Source organism: Heteronotia binoei, chromosome 16 (assembly GCF_032191835.1).
Source record: "Heteronotia binoei isolate CCM8104 ecotype False Entrance Well chromosome 16, APGP_CSIRO_Hbin_v1, whole genome shotgun sequence".
Lineage (NCBI taxonomy): Eukaryota > Metazoa > Chordata > Lepidosauria > Squamata > Gekkonidae > Heteronotia > Heteronotia binoei.
Genome location: NC_083238.1, coordinates 58,815,180 through 58,837,549, shown reverse-complemented (window position 1 = coordinate 58,837,549; position 22,370 = coordinate 58,815,180). Strand labels below are relative to the sequence as shown.

The 22,370-nt window shown below is 47.9% G+C and overlaps 1 protein-coding gene across 1 annotated transcript in view; it reads left to right on the top strand.

The window, feature by feature from the left end:
* The window catches only part of DNAH7 (dynein axonemal heavy chain 7), a 241,075-nt gene that overhangs the window by 180,123 nt on the left and 38,582 nt on the right, over positions 1-22,370 (top strand). Inside the window, exons 42-47 of the mRNA XM_060257065.1 lie at positions 3,315-3,478; positions 6,444-6,598; positions 8,564-8,754; positions 11,095-11,228; positions 14,314-14,649; positions 19,777-19,903. Of these exons, the coding sequence (XP_060113048.1) occupies positions 3,315-3,478; positions 6,444-6,598; positions 8,564-8,754; positions 11,095-11,228; positions 14,314-14,649; positions 19,777-19,903 (1,107 nt within the window). The remainder of the gene's footprint in view (positions 1-3,314; positions 3,479-6,443; positions 6,599-8,563; positions 8,755-11,094; positions 11,229-14,313; positions 14,650-19,776; positions 19,904-22,370) is intronic.

Sequence of the window (22,370 nt, the reverse complement as noted above, 5' to 3'; positions counted from 1 at the left end):
TCTCAGTGAAACTTTTAAAATTAATTTTTGTCAACTCTTTAACAAATGATTTGGGACCGGTAGAGGATTGTAACTTGGAGGACATGAATAAAAATTCACTAAACACATCTTTTAATAGCTGACATTAAAACAACGTTAATTTATCCCAGTTCTGCTCATTTTATCACTAAGTGGCAGACAATTATCCTTAAAGTGTTTTAAAGTCACCTGGGAGGTAGATCCAGAAATATTTAATTGGACTTAATTTCCAGGGGGTATTAAACTTCCTTGCAGTTTCATTTTGTGTGTGTGGCTAAATCAGTTCCCAAGTTCAACATTTCAAATTGTGTCTAATTTATTTTATACTCTGCGGACTTATGATCAATTCATGCTTAAATCTGCCCCACTGAAAACAATGGGACTTAACAGCGCTTAAGTTTGTCTAGGTTTTATCTACAAATGCGTTGCTGAGAATGTAGGGGTTCATAATTTCATCTTTATACAAAATACGGGGCGATGGGGTCTTCCAAGTCCGATTTTAAGCAGAGAGTTAAAGGAAAGGATAATTAGGGGTGTCAAACTTATTTGTTATGACGGCCAGATCTGACATAAGTGAGACTTTGTTAGGCCGGGTCAGGTGTGTCATAAAATGTAATGCCAGGTAGTACAGATATAAACTTTATAAAGGACACAAGCACAACTAAAGATTTTTTTAAAAACTTGAAATAAAATATGCTTAAAATATTAGCACTATTGCAATATTTTGTTTGTTTCTGATAAATGACCCCTCTTGCTCTGAATTATTATATCAAAATCTAGAGACAACGTCTGCGCTGTAGCAGTGTTAAGTATACTGTTCGGGTGTTGTTCAGGTTTTGATTTTTTGACATTAATTACCAAAATCCTCACGGTCGATGCTTTGAGCCTAAGACCCAGGGGAAAACATGAAACGGCTGGGCATTGCGAACTTTTGTACACAAGCTGCTTCATGTGCTGATCAGCCAATGGACAAAACAGAGGCTTTGCTCTGTAGCTCCTGTGCGATTGAGCAGGTCTGGCAAAGCAAGCTGTGAAGCAGAAGGAAGCAAGAGAGAGAGAGAGAGAGAGAAGAAGCAAATGACAGTGAGTTGCTCGTGGACCTGATAAGAGCTCTCTGGGGGCCTGATTCGGCCCTTGGGCTGCCACATGTTTGACACCCCTGATCTAGATAAAGAAAAAAAAACCCTAAAATTTCCAAAAGAAGATAGGACTTTAATTTGGTATTTGCTCTCAGCTGCTAGGACATTGTATGCGCAGTTGTGGAAGCAAGAAAAAATACCAGAAAAATGGGACTGGATCGCGAAAGTTTTATCGTGGAGTGAGATGGATAAATTAGCAAGAACTTTAAGAGACTATGATTTGGACGTGTTTAAAAAAGAGTGGAAGAAATTTAGAGGATATATAGAGCAAGAGTGGAATGTAAAAAGACATTGGACAATTTTTTAATATGAATGTGAGAAAAGAAAGACATTGAACTTTGATTGGTTAAGGGTACCTTTATAATTGAATTTAAGTATATAACCTCGGCGGGAGTCTAGTAATGGAGGGAGGGGGGATTGAAAATACCATATGGGTTAGAGATAGCAAGGATATAATTACACATTGTAACCATATGTTATCAATAAATTGTTTAAAAATCAAGAAAAAACCCCCTGTTATTAGATATTCCAAAACATGCTTTTGGGTGCTTATAGAGAAGTGCTGTGATCCAGAGATCCATGCATGTGCGTTTTTCACTTTCACCTGTGACTTTCCCCCCAAGCAGGAGATCTATGGATCTCAAAACCTGCCCCATTTAGATCAGGGCCACAATGCACAAGGAAGAGGGGAGTTAACTCTTCCCCCTACACAATTTTTAAAAAACTTATATGACCACTCCCTCAACCAGCCCTGCCCAGAACTGCTGGGGGTATACTGATTGCATGAATCTTGCCTGTATGTCTTCCCCTATTATTTATTATTTTGTTGTTTATAGTCTGCCTTCCTTGCTTGAGGCTCAATATTTATATGGGATATGGGACAAATCGTTCCAGAGAACTATATGAAGTTGAAAAAAGAGGTCTTGGGCTAGGAAAGTGTTGAATTTGTCCCCCTCCACGGCTCCAATGCAAACTGGTGATTGTTATTTATCAAAATCTGTCTTTGTGTGTGGGGGAAAAACATTCACAGATCTCACAGCATTACCTCTAACTAAGCCCTCTACATTCTACCAAAGGGAACTATTTAAGTCCTGACTGAGATTGAACATCATAATTTCAAGACTCCCTGAGGTTCTGATGTAGTTTTTACCTGTAACCCATTTAGCCCTTTGAGAATAAAGTGTTCGTCTGCTGAGAGGTGATAGGATCACCATCTTCAAGTACTTGAAGGGCTGTCATCTAGAGGATGGTGTGGAATTGTTTTCTGTGGCCCTGGAAGGTAGGACCAGAACCAGTGGGTTGAAATTAAATCAAAAGAGTTTCTGGTTCAACATTAGGAAGAACTTCCTGACCATTAGAGCGATTCCTCAGTGGAACAGGCTTTCTCCTTGGGAGGTGGTGGGCTCTCCTTCCTTGGAGGTTTTTCAACAGAGGCTAGATGGCCATCTGACAGCAATGAGGATCCTGTGGATTTAGGGGGAGGTGTTTGTGAGTTTCCTGCATTGTGCAGGGAGTTGGACTAGATAACCCAGGAGATCCCTTCCGACTATATTATTCTAGGATTCTATGATACATGAGGTTAGTGTTTGCTGCTTTTGCTTTTTAGGACAACTAATAAGTCTCACTGGATGGGCCATTGGCCTGATCCAACATGGTTTATCTCGTTCTTACACAGAAGCCATTTTTGGGTTTGGCGTTGCCTCTTGTGGTAGCCATTTTTGAGGGTGGCGCTCACCACCTTTTCAAATCTCCAAACATGCACAGAGACTGCAAAAGGTTTGGGAGCCTTGGTGTCAAACTTGTAATGGGGGGGGGGGGAGAAATATAGATTTTCTCAGCAACACCAAGGGTGTCATGGATCTTTCCATGCTTTACAGCTGATTTGGTGGTATCAGAAGTGGAATTCTAGCAGGAGCTCCTTTGCATATTAGGCCTCACATCCCCTGATGTAGCCAATCCTCCAAGAGCTTACAAAAAAGAACCTTGTAAGCTCCAGGAAGATTGCCTATGTCAGGGGGTGTGGCCTAATATGCAAAGGAGCTCCTGCTAGAATTCCACTCCTGGTTGGTCTCACGAAACGGACCTCGTTCCTCCTGCAAATCTGGCGATGAGCCGTTGTTACAATGACTGACTTTTGGCCTTCTTTCTTCCCTTTAGAATCAAGCACACGACTGGGTCTTGACGTGCAAAGCCATGGGCATCCCTTGCTCCGATGACTTCTCTCTAACAGGCACCTTAGGGGAACCCGTGAAAATCAGAGCTTGGAACATCGCCGGCTTGCCTTCCGACTCCTTTTCCGTTGACAACGGCATCATTATCTCGTAAGCAGGGGATGTGTCAGGCAGACACTGGTTTGCATTTCAGATGTTTCAGGAATCTTTTTTTTTTTTAATCCCAATGTCATCCCGGTGTGTGTGTGTGGGGGGGGAACCTGTGTGTGACTAACACGTGGAATTCACTGCCACAGCAGGTGGCGGCTGCTGCAGGCATAGCCAGCTTCAAGAGGGGATTGGATAAGCATATGGAGCAGAGGTCCATCAGTGGCTGTTAGCCACAAGGTATAGATGGAACTCTCCGTCTGGGGCAGTGATGCTCCGTATTCTTGGTGCCTGGGAGAGGCAACAAGGTGAGGGCTTCTGGAGCCCTGGCCCCACTGGTGGACCTCCTGATGGTGCCTGGTTTTTTTTTGGTCCCTGTGTGACACAGAGTGTTGGACTGGATGGGCCATTGGCCTGATCCAACATGGCTTCTCTTACGTTCTTATGACACAGAGTGTTGGACTGGATGGGCCATTGGCCTGATCCAACATGGCTCCTCTTATGTTCTTATGACTAGGACAGTGATTCTTGGTGCTTGGGAGGGGGCAACAGTGGGAGGGCTTCTGGAGTTCTGGCCCCACTGGTGGATATCCTGATGGCGGCTGGGGTTTTTGGCCACTTTGTGACACAGAGTGTTGGACTGGATGGGCCATCAGCCTGATCCAACATGGCTTCTCTTATCCACTGCTTGAAGGAACACAATGGCTTTACTATTCTACATTATAAAAAAAAAAAGCACAGGTCATATCTGCTTTACCTTTGGCAGAGGTCATTTCGTTGAAAAATAGGAGGTGGAGCTCATCCAGGGATAGTTATGCAGCTGCACCTACTATTCAGTGGACAAGGAGGTGGAACTCTCAGAAAGAGGAGGTGGAACTCTCCAAAAGGTTCAGGAGCCGTGCTCCTGTGAGCTCCCACTGAATCCGAGACCTGGCCTTTGGATAGATTCAGTTGGGGAGCCGTGTTAGACCGAAGCAATAGAACAAAGTTTTTGAGTCTGGTGGCACCTTTAAGACCAACACAGTTTAATTCGGAATATAACCTTTTGTGCGTGTCTGAGGAAGCGTGCGTGCACACGAAAGCTTATACCCAGAATTAAGTTTTGTTGGACTTAAAGATACCATCGGACTCCGACTTTGTTCTGTTCCTTTACGTTTCGTTAGCCCGAGGTATGAGGCCTGGCATTTCCAACCCTTGGCCTCAGGTAACCAGTCTGAGAAAGACGGCCTTCGAGCCTCCTTGCCATTCACACACTTTTGAGAATGGAAGCTCGTTTTGTTGGAAGCAAGCAGGAAAGCTTGTCTCTGATCAAGGGAGGTTTGACTTCTGAAAGCTTCTACCCTGGAAATCATGTTGGTCTCTTAGGTGCTACAGGATTTGAATCTTGTCCTTTTACTGCAGACTAACATGGTACCCACCTGAAACAATGGAGTTATGGTAGGCTATCTGGTACTTACTCAGATTTCTGGTGGGACTCAAACCAGACACTACTGAACTGTGTACTGGGCATGGAAAAGAAAAACCCAGGTTATATCAGGAGAGCAGGAAAGGGTGCCCCAGCGCTCAGTTCTTGTGGACCTTTCTTACACGTCCCGGGAAACTCTGATCGCCACTTTGGGGCAAGGAAGCAGTTTTCTCCAGGCCATTCTGGCCAGAGATCCTGGAGGGGTTTCTACCATCTTCTGGGCATGAACAGGGTTCACTGGGTGTGTTCATGCGAAGGGGAGGGGTTCAGATTTCCAGCATTGTGCAGGGATTGGACTATATGACCCAAACCCCGGCAAAGTCCGGCAGGGAAGCAGGCACGCTTGCATCATGCTTGCTCCCCCCCACTTTGCCGCCGCCTCCCGAGCCTCGGGAGACCTCGGCAAAGGACAGCAGCGGAGCGGGAGCGCTTGTGACGTGCTTGCTACCCTGCCCCCCCTTTGCCGCGGTCTCCCTCTCGGGAGACCTCGGCAAAAGATGGCAGCGACGTGGGGTGCGAGGAGAGGGGGCGCCTCGTGGTGCCCCTAGGTCAAGTGGCTCTCTAAGTAGCCGCCTACGTGGCCTATTCCCTCGCGCCGGCCCTGCTCACATGAAGGAGCTGTTGCTGTCCCACCATTTTGCTTATACATTGCAAAGAATCAGGGCTGAGAGTAAGTTTTGTGTAGTGGTTAAGTGTGTGGATTCTTATCTGGGAGAACTGGGTTTGATTCCCCACTCCTCCACTTGCAGCTGCTGGAATGGCCTTGGGCCAGCCATAGCTCTGGCAGAGGTTGTCCTTGAAAGGGCAGCTGCTGTGAGAGCTCTCTCAGCCCCACCTACCTCACAGGGTGTCTGTTGTGGGGGAGGAAGGGAAAGGAGATTGCGAGCCGCTCTGAGACTCTTTGGAGTGAAGCGCGGGATATGAATCCAATATCATCTTCTTCTTCTTATCTGGGAGAACTGGGTTTGATTCCCCACTCCTCCACTTACAACTGCTGGAATGGCTTTGGGTCAGCCATAGCTCTTGTAGGAGTGGTCCTTAAAAGGGCAGCTTCTGGGAGAGCCCTCTCAGCCCCACCCACCTCACAGGGTGTCTGTTGTGGGGGGAGAAGATATAGGCGACTGTAAGCTGCTCTGAGTCTCTGATTCAGAGAGAAGGGCGGGGTATAAATCTGCAATTCTTCTTCTTTTGTAGCAGGAACTCCTTTGCATATTAGGCCACACCCCCTTGATGTAGCCAATCCTCCAAGAGCTTCCAGGACTCTTAGCACAGGGTCACCTATAAACTCCAGGAGGATTGGCTACACCAAGGGGGTGTGGCCTAATATGCCAAGGAGATCCTGCTGGGGAAAAAAAAGCCGTGAAGAATCAATAACATTTGGCTTTTTTTTCCATGACATGACAGTTGTTTTATTGTAGATTTTTCTGTACAAGGGTTGTCTTGGAAGGTGGCGTGCAAATGCCTTCCACGAAGTTTTGGGCATGCCCCATCTTTCCTCTCCAGGAACGCGAGACGGTGGCCTCTCATGATAGATCCTCAGGGGCAAGCCAACAAGTGGGTGAAGAATATGGAGAAGGCCAACAGCCTCCACGTCATTAAGCTCAGCAATACGGAATACGTGAGGACCCTGGAAAACTGCGTGCAGTTCGGCACACCCGGTGAGCGGCCCCACGCCTAAACGGTTGGTCGGTAACAAGCCTGGGGAGGGCAGGAGAAGAAGAATTGCAGATTTATACCCCACCCTTCTCTCTGCATCAGAGCGGCCTACAATCTCCTTTCCCTTCCTCCCCCACAACAGACCCCCTGTGAGGTGGGTAGGGCTGAGAGAGCTGTCCCAGAAGCTGCCCTTTCAAGGACAGAATCTCATTGTGGCCTATAATCTCCTTTCCCTTCCTCCCCCACAACAGACACCCTGTGAGGTGGGTGGGGCTGAGAGAGCACTCACAGAAGCTGCCCTTTCAAGGACAACCTCTGCCAGAGCTATGGCTAACCCATAGGCTATGGCTAACCCAGCAGGTGCAAGTGGAGAAGTGGGGAATCAAATCCAGTTCTCTCAGATAAGAGTCCCCACACTTAACCACTTCACCAAACTGGATTAACTGAGAGTTAGCTGGGGGATTGTATAAACTCCCGCTTTCTTCGGATTAATCACAGGTCATCGGATGGCTGTCGTCACAACTAAAATACCACCAGGCTCTAAAGCTCTTGGTATCTAATTCCCTGTTCCTGCCGCGGACGCGTTTATCTTCAAAACGGCAGTCTTGCCTAGTCTGTCTCGTACTTTCAATGAACTTCATATTTTATCCCCCATACAGTCCCAGGGATTAATATAAACAGTCATTCGCCCTCGTTTTGCGAGTCTGCTTCTGCTGATCTTTTCGATAAGGAGCCACAGGCTGAAATAAAAGGGTTTACTTAGGTGCTGCTTATTTTCCTTTGAAGAAAAAAACCCCCTGAATACAATCATATTAAAAACCAATAAAATCAGTTAATTGAGAGCCAGTTTGGTGCAGTGGTTAAGTGCGTGGACTCTTATCTGGAAGAACCGGGTTTGATTCCAAAGAATCAATGAATTGATTTTATTGTTTTTTATATGATTGTATTCGGGTGGGGGGTTAGCAGGAGTTCCTTTGCATATTAGGCCACCCCCCCCCCCCCAATATAGCCAATCCTCCAAGAGCTGACAGGGTTCTTAGTACAGGGCCTATTGTAAGCTCCAGGAGGATTGGCTGCATCAGGGGATGTCTGGCCTACTGGGCAAAGCAGTTCTTGCTATAAAAAAAAGACCCCGATTGTATTTATTATCCACTGTTGTAAATTGCCCAGAGCCTGACACTAGCTGGGATGGGGCGATTCATTAAACTGAAATAACAACAGCGACAACAACAACAATAATATCTGGAACTGGCAGCTCTAGCTAGAGAAGACCTTGTTGCTGAGCAGACTCAGTTTTATCTGGAACCGCTTTGTTTTTGGATTGCTGAGCAGACGTGAGCCAGAACTGCACATTATACTTCGTGTACTCAAAGTGGAGAAGTCAGCCAACACGGAGCTCTCTCTTAATTTCCATTTAGTGGCATTGGGAATCTCTGTATGCAAAAACGTACCCTCCACTAATAGGCGATTCGGCTTCTGTACTTGATCTTTAATATTTCCAAGTAGTATCGCTTCCAGTGTTAATGGGATCACACATGCTGCTGTGCTTTTGATTTGTTTAATCATAGCTGCCTTTAATTATATCTCTGATCTTTGGGCCACCCCACCACATACGTGTGAAATCCCCACCCCCGTGTTGCCAGCATTTTGCTTTGTCTTGTCTTGCAGGTCTTTCTTATTCTCTCAAGTGTTAAATATCACCGGCATAAGACTTTGTTGCCGTTCTCTTTGGAATTTACGCCCAGGCGTGCAGCTGGCACGCTTGTAAAAATATTTCTTCCCCTGAACTTCAGCCAAGCGACGGCCTGAAACTGTTTCCCATTTTGTTTTGAAATTATGGCCCATCTGGTGGTATTTCTCGAAGATTGGTTTTGCTCTATATTGTGTTCCTCTTCCTTACAAATCATAAGTTCAGGCTTTATGGCTTAAGAAACTTAGTTCTTCTTTTTTTTTTTATTGTCCGGAAGTGCTGCTGGAAAACGTGGGCGAGGAGCTGGATCCGATTCTGGAGCCGCTGCTGCTGAAACAGACATTCAAGCAGGCCGGGAGCATCTGCATCCGCCTGGGGGACTCCACCATCGAATATGCTCCCGACTTCCGCTTCTATATCACGACCAAGCTCAGGAACCCCCACTACCTCCCGGAAACATCCGTAAAAGTGAGCAGCTTGCGTGAGAACGTCATGTTATTCAGGGGTGGAATTCTAGCAGGAGCTCCTTTGCATATTAGGCCACACGCCCCTGACGCAACCAATCCTCCTGGAGCTTACAGAAGGCCCTGTTCTAAGAGCCCTGTAAGCTCTTGGAGGATTGGCTACATCAGGGGGTGTGACCTAACATACAAAGGAGCTCCTGCTACAAAAAGAGTCCTGTCATGTGTGATTGTTCCTGTGCCTATAAGAGCTGAATAGCGAGTGATTAAACACAGGGGTGGAATTCTAGCAGGAGCTCCTTTGCATATTAGGCCACACCCCCTGATGTAGCCAATCCTCTAAGAGCTCACAGGGTTCTTTTTTGTAAGCTCTTGGAGGACTGGCTACATCAGGGGATGTGGCCTAATATGCAAAGGAGCTCCTGCTAGAATTCCATCCCCGAAACTACATATGATTTCCCCAGGGCTCATTTTGTAGCGGGAGCTCCTTTGTATATTAGGCCACACACCCCTGATGTGGCCAATCCTTCAAGAGCTTACAGGGTTCTTATTACAGGGCCTACTGTAAGTTCTCGGAGGATTGGCTACATCAGGGGTGTGGGGCCTAATATGCAAAGGAGCTCCTGCTACAAAATGAGCCTTTGAATCATATGTAGTTTCAGAGATAGAATTCTAGCAGGAGCTCCTTTGCATATTAGGCCATACCTCCCCCCCCCCGATATAGCCAATCCTTGTATGCTCTTGGAGGATTGGCTACATCATGAGGGTGTGGCCTAATATGCAAAGGAGCTTCTGCTGGAATTCCACCCCTGATGTTATTATGTTGTATAATGAACAAAGAAGTCCATCAACAACAGTTCCGTTTCTCCGGTGGCCTTCCTTAAGGTTGCGTGTATGAATACGGACAGATGCTTTACTTTTTAAGATAATTTAAAAAATCAAGCTGTCGGTGATAACTGGCATTCTCTAACATTGGCTTCATATGCTAGACTAGAGGTGGCCAAACTTGCTTAACGTAAGAGCCACATAGAATAAACATAAAGATGTTTTGAGAACCAGAAGGCATGAATGTCAGATGTTTGAGAGCTGGAAGGAAGGAAATTGGGGGAGGAGAGGGAGGGAAAGAAAGCAACTGTAACTTTAAATGCATGCTGCAGGCTGCCAGCTGGCTTGACTTGGAGAAGGGATTTATAGAGGCAAATGGCTTCTCCAAGCTGGCTTATGGGTCAGTGGGGGCTTTGAGAGCCATGCAATATGTGTGAAAGAGCCACGTGTGGCTTCCGAGCCACAGTTTGGCTACCCCTGTGCCAGACAAATTGAGTTTCCAACAATACTACCATTAGACAGGGAACGACTTGTGTTGAAGATGGACGGAAATTGACATATGAGAGACGTTTTGTTTTCTTACCTATGGCAACTGTGCCCACCCCCCCCCCCCCAAAAAAAAAGTGTTGAAACACTATCCTTGGTTTGAAAGAACTGTATTTCAGTGATCCGAGGTTGGCATGGTTTTATGGTTTAAGCCACAGCTTATTGTTAGAACTCTCTGTCTGGGCAGTGATGCTCTGTATCCTGGGTGCTTGTGGGGGCACTGTGGAAGGGCTTCTAGTGTCCTGGCCCCACTGGTGGACTTCCTGATGGCACTTGGGGTTTTTGGCCACTGTGTGACACACAGGGTTGGACTGGATGGGCCATTGGCCTGATCCAACATGGCTTCTCTTCTGTTCTGTTCTTATGTGACACAGAGTGTTGGACTGGATGGGCCATTGGCCTGATCCAACATGGCTTCTCTTATGTTCTTATGTGACACAGAGTGTTGGACTGGATGGGCCACTGGCCTGATCCAACATGGCTTCTCTTCTGTTCTGTTCTTATGTGACACAGAGTGTTGGACTGGATGGGCCATTGGCCTGATCCAACATGGCTTCTCTTATGTTCTTATGTGACACAGAGTGTTGGACTGGATGGGCCACTGGCCTGATCCAACATGGCTTCTCTTCTGTTCTGTTCTTATGTGACACAGAGTGTTGGACTGGATGGGCCATTGGCCTGATCCAACATGGCTTCTCTTATGTTCTTATGTGACACAGAGTGTTGGACTGGATGGGCCACTGGCCTGATCCAACATGGCTTCTCTTCTGTTCTGTTCTTATGTGACACAGAGTGTTGGACTGGATGGGCCACTGGCCTGATCCAACATGGCTTCTCTTCTGTTCTGTTCTTATGTGACACAGAGTGTTGGACTGGATGGGCCATTGGCCTGATCCAACATGGCTTCTCTTATGTTCTTATGTTCTCTTATCCTGTTGTACCTCTTTTTTGGAGCCATTCTGTCCTTAATTTCCAGGTAACCTTATTGAACTTCATGATAACACCAGAAGGAATGCAAGATCAGCTTCTGGGGATCGTTGTAGCCAGAGAGAGGCCAGACCTCGAAGAGGAGAAACAAGCTCTGATCTTGCAAGGAGCTGAGAATAAAAGGTATTCGCATGTTATCTGCCCCCCCCAAAACAAGCATCTTAATCGGCAGGGCAATGATTGTTGAAGGAGTTCCTTTTTCCAGGAATAGGAGTTGGATCCTAGAGTTGTCAAATTGCGGGGTCCGTTGAATAAGAGCAGCTGCCTGTATTCCTTGAGGAACGTGACCTCTGGGAAGAGTGCTTTGTACGGAGGGTTCCCACAACCTTTCTTGCCTACTTGGCAGTTCTATTAATAATAATAATAATATCAACAACATTTAATTTATACCCTCCCTCCCTGCCAAAGCAGGCTCAGGGCGGCTCACAATACAATATAAAATACAAAGATTACATAATAAAACAACAATCTCCAACATTATACAGTTTCCTTAAAATTCCCTTGAAGCCATCTAATTAAAACCAACAATTTCATGCAATCGTACTCGGTGCTATATTTTCAAAAGTTTCCGATCTTGCTCATTTACAGATTTTCGTAGCGACGGCACAGCAGAATCCGCATTATGAAAAGGCCAGCTGAAAGAGGGTAGTCTTGCAGGGGGCCCACACCTCCTCTGATTCCACCAGTGGGGAGCCATGATTGAGAAGGCCCTTTCTCTTGTCGTTTTCAGTTTGGCCTCCTTCGGCCCGGGGATTGTCAGTAGATTTTGTGAACCTGATCTCAGCACCCTCTGGGGTACACATGGGGAGTTACGGTCCCTAAGGTAGACAGGTCCTCGGCCAGATAGGGCTTTAAAGGTAATGACCAGCACCTTGTAACGGATTCGGTACACAATTGGCAGCCAGTGCAGCTCCCGCAGCCTCGGCTGTATGTGCCCCCACTTAGAAAGCCCTAATAACAGCCTGGCTGCTGCGTTCTACACTAGCTGTAGTTTCCGGCTTCGGCGCAAGGGTCGCCCCATGTAGAGGGCATTACAGTAGTCCAACCTCGAGGTGACCGTTGCATGGATCAGTGTTGCCAAATCGTCACGTTCCAGGAAGGGGGCCAACTGCCTCGCCCTCCTAAGATGGAAAAAGGCGGATTTGGCAGTGGCTGCTATCTGGGCCTCCATTGACAAAGAAGGCTCCAGTAGCACCCCCAAGCTCTTGACCTTGTGCGCCATTACCAATGGCGCCCTGTCAAAAACTGGTAGGGGGATTTCTCCTCCCAGACCACCACGACTCAGGCAAAGGACCTCTGTCTTCGCTGGATTCAACTTCAGCCTACTCAGCCTGAGGCTTCCTGCCACAGCCTGTAACACCAGGTCCAGTTTTTCTGGGACACAGCCAGGCCGTCCGTCCATCAGTAGATAGATTATTGCCAGTGATAAGCCTGTGCAACTGGTATAAGCGCAGCCGCGGTCTTTTGTAGTGGGGGGAACAGGAGGGTGGATGAATCCAGTCCTCCGAGATCCATGGAAGGTGACGTTCTCTTTGGGGCTGTGTGCAGGAGACTTGCCGTCCAGACCACAGATGGGGCGGGGGTGGGAGGCGAGGGTTGCCAGCTCCAGACTGAGATATTCCTGGAGATTTAGAGGTAGAACCTGGGGAGGACAAGGACCCCAGTGGAGGTGTGATGCTGCAGAGTCCACCCTCCAAAGCACCCGTTTTCTCCAGGGGGACTGATTTCTGTAACCTGGAGATGAGCTGTGATTCTGGGGGATCCCCAGGTCCCGCCTGGAGGCTGGCATCCATAACTGCAGGCAGTCCAGCCATGAGAAGAGAACGAGGCCAGTGCTCCATCTGTCCCCCGTCCCCTACCGAGTGGAGCAGCTCACATCTTGAGCAAATAGAACCGCTATCATTTTAAAATGGGTGCACAGGGAATTGTATATTTAAGTTTACTATGGACTGTATTCAATGAATATACATAGCTATTTGGTCACTATAACTATTTTGGTTGTTTTGTCTGTAATCTTAAAATGGGCAATGGGCGGTGCAAGACCCTGAGTGGCTCCAGACTGTTGCCAAGTGGGGCTTCTTATGTTAATGAGCAACTGTTCACATGCACAGTTTAGATCAAGGATGTCAAACATGAGGCCTGTGGGCCGGATCAGGCCCCCCCACTCGAGGGCTCCTATCAGGCCCATGAGTGTCATCTGCTTCCTTCTCCCTCTCTTGCTTCTTTCTGCACCACAGCTTGCTTTGCCAGGCTTGCTCAGTCAAGCTACAGAGCAAAGCCTCTCTTTTCTCCGTTGGCTGACCAGTACGTGAAGCAACTTATGTACGAAAGCTCGTAATGCCCAGCCGTTTCATGTTTTCCCCTGGGTCTTAGGCTCAAAACATTGACCATGAGATTTCTGCAGTGAATGTCATTAAATCAGAACAATGATGACGATTGGATTTATACACTGCCCTTCAGCTTGAGAGCCAGTTTGGTGTAGTGGTTAAGTGTGCAGACTCTTACCTGGGAGAACTGGGTTTGATTCCCCACTCCTCCACTTGCATCTGCTGGAATGGCCTTGGGTTAGTCATAGCTCTCGCAGAGCTGTCCTTGAAAGGGCAGTTTCTGGGAAAGCTCTCTCAGCCCCACCTGCCTCACAGGGCGTCTGTTGTGGGGAAAGGAGATTTAAAGCTGCTCTGAGACTCTGATTCAGAGAGAAGGGCGGGGTATAAATCTGTGGTCTTTTTCTTCTTCACTTGGAGTCTCAGAGCAGCTTGCAATCCCCTTTTCCCTCTCCTTCCCACAACAAACACTCTGTGAGGCAGTTGGGGCTGAGAGAGCTCTGACAGAAACTGCTCTTGAGTGGAACAGCTCTGAGAGAATTATGACTGACCCAAGGTCACTCCAGCAGGTGCATGAGGAGGAGTGGGGAATCCAGCCCGGTTCTCCCAGCTAAGAGTCTGCATGCTTAACCACGACACCAAACTGGCTGTAGAAAGTTCTGGGCAAAAATCGTTAGGGAACATTATAAGCAACTATTTGTGACTGAGCTTAAAAAATGTATGAAAAAACCCTGATGTATTTTAGAAAATACTTTGTGTGTGTATAGTAGTAACGTCCTCTGGCCTTAAATCCCATTTTTTGCCAGTAGATATAACTGTCTGCACCATCCGTAAGGTCATTTGCAACTTTCCAAACAGGGTCGTGTTTTATTATTTCATTACAGGCAGCTCAAAGAAATAGAGGACAAAATTCTAGAAGTCCTTTCATCCTCTGAAGGGAATATTTTAGAGGACGAAACCGCCATCAAGGTCCTGTCTTCCTCCAAGGCTTTGGCTAACGAGATTTCGGAGAAGCAAGCCGTGGCGGAAGAAACGGAAAAGAAAATCGATGCGACCCGAATGGAATATCGTCCGATTGCCATCCATTCATCAATTTTGTTTTTTTCCATTGCCGATCTAGCCAATATCGAGCCCATGTACCAGTATTCCCTCACATGGTTTATCAACCTTTTTGTCATGTCCATCGATAATTCTGAGAAATCTGATATTTTGCAAGCAAGGTGAGTCAAGTGCTTTTGCTTTGAATTTTGCTTTTTAAATGCTTGTGGAATATCAGGTGGCTATTTGTCACCACTTGCTATAAAGACTTCACTTGAACAGAAAAGCTCCAATCCTATGTATTTACTTGGGAAGACTCTCCACTAATTTCGGTAGGCATCACCTCTGAGTAAACATGCATGAGACTATGCCGTTCGCCTCTCATTCCCTTTTAAAATCTTCGGTGAGATCCAACCAGCAGTAGGTCCTTCTATTGATTTCTTAGGGAGAGATATAAACACTTGCTTGGCTTTGCCATCGAAACTGCAGAGATTCAGAAGAGCTCAATTTCAGCTGTTTCATACCTTCTGGCGTTTGGGAAGAGAAAAGGGTCTGTCTTTCCACTAGTCTGTTGTTAAAATAATGCCAAGTAGAAGCAAGAAGCAGGGCGAGAATTTGAGTTGTGATGACTGAGATTTTAACATAGTGCCCTAAAGTGAGACATGGTTTCTAATCCCTGTAGTAAAACTGTAAGACAAGGGGTGTCAAACATGCGGCCCGGGGGCCAGACCAGGCCCCTGGAGGGTTCCTATCAGGCCCACGGGCAAGTCTGCTTTCTTCTCTCTCTCTCTTGCTTCCTTCTGCATCACAGCTTGCTTTGCCAGGCTTGCTCAGTCACACAGGAGCTAGAGAGCAAAGCCTCTACCTTCTCCATTGGCTGAGGTTCCTCCCTTGGGGAGGAAGGTGGGAGAGGGAGACCTTGCTTTGCTAGGCTCTCTCAATCGCACAGCTACTAAGCCAAGCCTCTTTTCCTTCTATTGGCTGAGGCTCTGCCCCCTCCTCATCCCCTGGGGAGAGAAGAAGAAGAAGATTTTTGATTTATATCCCGCCCTCCACTCTGAATCTCAGAGTCTCAGAGCGGCTCACAATCACCTTTATCTTCCTTCTCCACAACAGTGAGGTGTGTGGGGCTGAGAGGACTTTCACAGCAGCTGCCCTTTCAAGGACAGCCTCTGCCAGAGCTATGGCTAATCCAAGGCCATTCCAGCAGCTGCAAGTGGAGGAGTGGGGAATCAAACCCGGTTCTCCCAGAAAAGAGTCCGTGTACTTAACCACTACACCGAACTGGCTCTTTCAAGGACAACTCCTGCCAGAGCTATGGCTGACCCAACGCCATTTCAGCAGGTGCAAGTGGAGGAGTGGGGAATCAAACCCGGGTCTCCCAGATAAGAGCCCGGGCACTTAACCACTGCACCAAACTGGCTCTCAAGAAAAGAGCCAGAGCTTCCTTTGCCCAGTTCCCATGATCACGCGGGAGAGATACAAAATCTTTAATTGTATTTTTCTGTGTTCTTTATAAAGTTTATATCTCTGCAACTTGGCATTACATAGTATGACACACACGGCCCAGCCTAACAAGGTCTCATTGATGTCAGATCCGGCCCTCGTAACAAATGAGTTCGGCACCGCTGCTAGGGAAGTTAAACACAAAAAAGTCGTTCGGACCTATGTAAATCACAGGCTCAGATGGCTGGCCAGGAAGGAAGATCTGAATAAGTTCAGTAAACCCTCCAGTGTCCACGTCTGAGACAGTAAACCTCCACATGCCTGCGTGAGATTGAGAAAAGCTGAACGAAATAAAATAAAAACACTCCCTCCACACGTAGGTTGACCACCTCCAAGTAGCACCCGGAGATGTCCTGCTACATGAGCTTTTTTTGTAGCAGGAACTCCTTTGCATATTAGGCCACACACCCCTGATGTAGCCAGTCCTCCGAGAGCTTACGGCAGGCCCTGTAATAAAAGCCCTGTAAGCTGTTGGAGGACTGGCTACATGATGGGGTGTATGGCCTAATATGCAAAGGAGTTCCTGTTACAATAAAAGCGCTGCAAGGAGCAAGATCAGTTCCCCTGGAGAAAATGGCTGCTTTGAGGAGGGACTTTGTGGTATTGTATCCCTCTGAGGTCCCTGCCCTCCCCAGACTCCACCCCCAAGAGCTTAGATATTTCCCAACCCAGCTCCTTTTCCTTTCTTACGAGTTGCCCCTTAAAGGACAATTCTCTGCTTTTGGTGGACCAAGAAAGAGCCTTCTTTCTCTCCATAGCACAGGAGGCGGGACAAAATGGCTTTGTGAAAAATATCCCCTAGCCTATGAGGTTGGTGGAGCTGAGAGAGCTCTGACAGAAACTGCCGTTGACCGGAACAGCTCTGCAAGAACTTGTGGCTGACTCAAAGTCACACCAGCAGGGGCATGTGGAGGAGTGGGGAATCAAACCCGGTTCTCCCAGATAAGAGTCTGTGCACTTAACCGCGACACCAAAACAGCTCTCCCATTCAAGGAGATCGCCCCTATACACACTTAGAGTGATGTAGCGCCCCCCAGTGTTCTGGCATGCCGAGTCTCTTACTCCACCACAAGGAAACAATGTAGAGCTGTTGCCCTTGAAGAGCCACGCAAGAACAGAATCTCATTAAAAACGAACAAATCAGCTCATGTAACAAGTACTCAGAAGTAATTGGGAGGCTCCTAACTTTTTAGGCAGAATCGCCTCGCAAGTTTCTTTTAGATTCAATTAAACATAACGGATAAATGTCAAAACAGGCCTTAGACATCAAACCCCGAGAAAATTAGGCAAAGGCTAGCCTGACTAATTCCCGTCTCTTCCATTAATTGGGCCCAGCTTTTTTTAAGTTGACTTCACTAGAAACTCATTTAAAAAATAATGCGCTGTGGAGATTGAGTTCAGTGTCAGATTTTTATGTGATACTCATTTATCGCCCGAGCACAATAAATAATAAACGAGATCTCGGGGGTCAAGTGCACAGTTTTCCCTCCTCGGCGGCGCCTGCTTGTATTTACCAGTAATTTAGAGCCATCTTGTTGCGTTTACATTGCTGATGTCTTTGGTGGAGCGGCTGTGCTCTGGCTGACATGTATTGGAGGAAGATACAGGGCATTTTGTGGCATCTGGGGATGCCTTTGCAGTTCCTTCCCAAAGACACGGAAAGGATTTATGAGCATACAGTATTAGAAGTATAATAAATTTTTAGTCAGTCACATTTTCATCTCACCCTTTTCCTCTAAGGAGCTACATCTGGCCCCTGGATTTTGGCCATTATGTGACGCAGAGCCATTGGGCCATTGGCCTGATCCAGTGGGGCTTCTCATGTTCTTATATCTAGGGCTGTGAAGCTCTGTATTTTTGGTGCTTGGAGGGGGAGGACAGTGGGAGGGCATCTGGAATTCTGGCCCCACTGGTGGACCTCCTGGTGGCCCCTAGGTTTTGGCCACTGTGTGACACAATGTTGGACTGGATGGACCATTGGCCTGATCCAACATGGCTTTCCATATGTTCTTATGATCAGTGGGAAGGCTTCTGTAGTTCTGGCCCCACTTGTGAACCTCCTGAGGGCACCTGGGATTCAGCTGCTATATGACACAAAGTATTGGACTGGATGGGCCATTGGGCTGATTCAGCATGGCTTCTCTTATGTTCTTATGTCTGGGGCAGTGATGCTCTGTATACTCAGAGTTTGGGAGGAGGACAGTGGGAGGGTTTCTGGAGTTCTGGCCCAACTGATGGACTTCCTGATGGCCCCTGGGTTTTGCCCATTGTGTGACACAGAGTGTTGGGCTGGATTTACCATTGGCTTGATCTAACATGGCTTCTCTTATGTTCTTATGACTGGGGCAATGAAGTTCTGTATTCCTGGTGCTTAGGGGGGAACAGTGCGAGGGCTTCTGGAGTTGTGCCCCCACTGGTGGAACTCCTGATGGCCCCTGGGTTTCAGCTGCTATATGACACAAAGTATTGGACTGGATGGGCCATTGGGCTGATCCAACATGACTTCTCTTATGTTCTTATGTCTGGGGCAGTGATGCTCTGTATACTCAGGGTTTGGGGGAGGACAGTGGGAGGATTTCTGGAGTTCTGGCCCAACTTGTGGACTTCCTGTTGGCCCCTGGGTTTTGGCCACTGTGTGACACAGAGTGTTGGACTGGATTGGCCGTTGGCCTGATCCAACATGGCTTCTCTTATGTTCTTATGACATAGCCAGTGGAACATTTCACCAGGGAGACTGAGGGTAGAGCCTGAAGCCTTTGAAAGAAGGGGGGGGGGAGTTTCAAATGTAACTGAGAAAAGAAATTCCATTTTCTTGCTGATGAGACCAGGACTCCTTCTCACAGAGCATAAGTATATAAGAGAAGCCATGTTGGATCAGGCCAGTGGCCCATCCAGTTCATCACTCTGTGTCACACAGCGGCCATAAAACCCAGATGCCATCAGGAGGTCCATCAGCGGGGCCGGGACACTAGAAGCCCTCCCACTGTTGCTCCCCCCCCCAAGCACAAGAATACAGAGCATCACTGTCCCAAACATAAGAACATGTTGGATCAAGCCAATGGCCCATCCAGTCCAACACTCTGTGTCACATGGGCCAAATGTCCAGGTGCCATCAGGAGGTCCACCAGAGGGGCCAGAACTCCAGAAGCCCTCAAGCACCAAGGATACACTGATGGACCTCGGCTGCAGATGTTAATCGAGTCCCTTCTTGCAGCTGTCTATGTTTGTCGCAGGTGATCTAGGTCTCTATTCCTGCCGGTAGCCCAAGTGGTCCACCACTGCTCACACAGGGAGCAGGAGAATTGAAAGCAACTCAAAAACCCTCAGTGTTGTCTGTGATGTAGAGTAGCTCAAGGAATTGCTGGAAACTCTGTGGTTTCATCAGATGATGCCATAACCCCCCCCCCCCCCAGTCCCTGCTCCCCCAAAGAGTTTTTGGGATAGGTTGCACACAAATCCTCTAACTATGCAAACGAAATAGAAGTTGAAGAGTTGGCAGGCCACAGAGTCATGCCCCGGAGGCGGCCTTGATTTCTGCCAACCCAAAACTTTCTTTCTCTGCTTGTTCCGAGTCCGTGATTATTCCTGCAAAACCCACAACCGTCGTCTCCAGTTCCACTGAAATGTTTTCCATTTGTCTGCTCCCAAGTTGGTGCGCACCGTTAATGAGCGTCTTTGATTGCATGGGAGCAAATTGACCAGAACAGCTGAAATCTTAAGTGGTTTCTAATTGTGTTTATTAAGTGGCAAACCCCAAAGTGAGATTAATTTTTGGGTTTCCCTCTCTTTTCCCTTTAACGCAGGCTGAAGATACTCAAGGATCACTTTACTTACTCCCTCTACGTAAACATCTGCCGCTCCCTCTTTGAAAAAGACAAGCTGCTCTTCTCCTTCTGCCTCAACGTGAACCTCTTGAAGCACGAAAAGAAGGTCGGTCCCCATAAATGTCGCGCTGCTCCCTGGCATTGCGTGTAATAATTTATTACTAATTATGGCTTCTCAGGGGCTGTTTTGTTAAAAATAGGTGGTGGAGCTTGTTAGCATAACTCATTAGCAAATGCCGCCCCCCATCCAGCCAAAAGCAACCCGATGTAAGAAAGGAGAGCCCCAGGCAAGCGAGGCCTGCTTGGGCTGGGTAGAGATCCAGCCAGCACAAGCAGGCCTCGCTCACCTGGGGCTCTCCTGGGCCACCCCCCCTACAGTCACAAGGCCAGCAAGCCACTCGCCCCCCAAAATCACATAAGAAGTGGAGAAAGGGTGGTGCGGGCTTCTCCAGGGGTTAATGAAGGCTGCTGGGGGCTTGGCAAAGCCCCTGATGACTGCCCAGCTGCCTGCTCTCCTATTCCAGGGATTGTTATGCAGCTGCACCTTCTATTCAATGGACAAAGTAGGTAGGGAGGAGGAGGGGGAACCCTCAGAAAGGTTCAGGAGCTGCACTCTGGGAGTTCCTGCTGAATCTGAGGCCTGGGGCTTCTTCCCTCCTTCCTTTGTGGGAGCCTGTGAACATTCTGCTGACATTGGCCATGGTGTCGGAAATCAGAAATTTAGCCTGTGCCTCAGGCTAAGATCATAGAATCACAGAGTTGGAAGATACCTTCAGGGTCATCTAGTCCAACCCTCTGCACAATGCAGGAAATTCAGAAATACCGCCCCCTAAATTCACAGCATCCTCATTGCTGTCGGATGGCCATCTAGCCTTCTAGATGAGAGTTGGGTTTGTCAGGGTCATGTGGGAGCCCGACCAGCTTCTCGGGCTCACTGCATCCCTGAGGAACAAATAGCTGCAATATCACCCTTCGCCACTTGCCATGGTGGCGCTGTAGAGCAGGAGGGAGGAGTCGAGCAGCTTCCTCTCCTGTCAAGCCATAGTGCCATAGAGGGCAAGACTAGAGTGGTGCTATGATGCCATAGAGAGTAAGAGTGGAGGCTTACAGCAATTTAAGTACAGAAGGCCCATACTCTGTTGACTTGCTGCTTCCAAAGGAAAAATGCCTGTTTGTCCTTTTATTGGTGGAGAGAAGAGGAGCTTGTGGATTACTGTGATGCTAGCAGTGTTCATCACGTGACTGTCTCCACTGGGAGATAACTGGGTGCCTAATTAAACAGCAGTCAATTTTCAGGTTCTTGCATGCCGCTGAAGCCTTCAGCTGCGATTGGCTAAGCTCCCCCAGTGTCACAGAGCGGTGTGACGAATGAGAAGGCTTCCTGTCTGCCACTGGTGTTTCTTAGAGAAGGTTATGAAGGCCAGCGTTGGACTATCGCTCTACTGTCTCGCTAGGCCAGGGGTGGGGAACAGTGGCTCTCCAGATGTTTTTTGCCTACAACTCCCATCAGCCCCAGCCATTGACCATGCTGGCTGGGGCTGATGGGAGTTGTTGGCAAAAAACATCTGGAGAGCCACTGTTCCCCACCTCTGTGCTAGGCTAACAGCTCTGCAGATGTGCTAATACCATCAGCTGAAACTAGGGGTGCCAGCTTCCAGGTGGGACCTGGGGATCCCACAGACTTACAGCTCATCTCCAGACTAAAGATCAGTTCCCCTGGAGAAAACGGATACTTTGGAGGGTGGACTCCACTGAGCATTGTACCCCTCTGAGGTCCCTGCCTTCCCCAGGTTCTATCCCCAAATCTCCAGGAGTTTCCCAGTCTGGAGCTGGCAACCCTACTCACCCATTCCCCACCAGCAGCCAGGAGAGACCTAGCTGGAGCAGATGCGTGACTTTTGATAGCAGACCCCAAATACTGCAGAGACTAGCTTTCTTCACACTTCTACGAGCAGGGCTTTTGTGAGCCAGTACAGAAGATGTGCAGAAAGCTGATCCAGCTGTTGCCACAGCTCGTGGTACCCAGGCTTCAGATTCAGTGGGAGCTCACAGGAGCACAGTTCCTGGAACCTTTCTGAGAGTTCCATCTCCTCCTTCTGAGAGTTCCACTCCTCCTTCTTAGAGTTCCTCCTCCTCCTGAGAGTTCCACCTCCCCTTCTGAGAGTTCCTCCTCCTCCTTCTGAGAGTTCCACCTCCTTGTCCATTGAATAGTATTGCAGCTTCATAGCAATCCCTGGATGAGCTCCACCACCTATTTGTCTACAAAACGACCACCAGGGTACCTGGCGGTACCCATGTGCGAACGCATGGCAGCTGCGTTGCTTGAGACGGTGGTGTCGCAGGTCTCACTAAACAGGAGAATCGATCTCAGCTGAAAAACTGTGGAACTTTGGTCCTCACAAGGGGAAGGATAGGTGCTTCGACTAACGAGTGATTTTGCTAGTGCATGGCATGTGAAGCCACAGTGCATTGAATTGCAAGTTAAGCCTTTGGCTGAGGAAGGTACGATACCGAAACTGGTTCCTGGCTTTGCCCTTAAACTACATTCCAGGCTTTGCCTTGCTACAATGTTG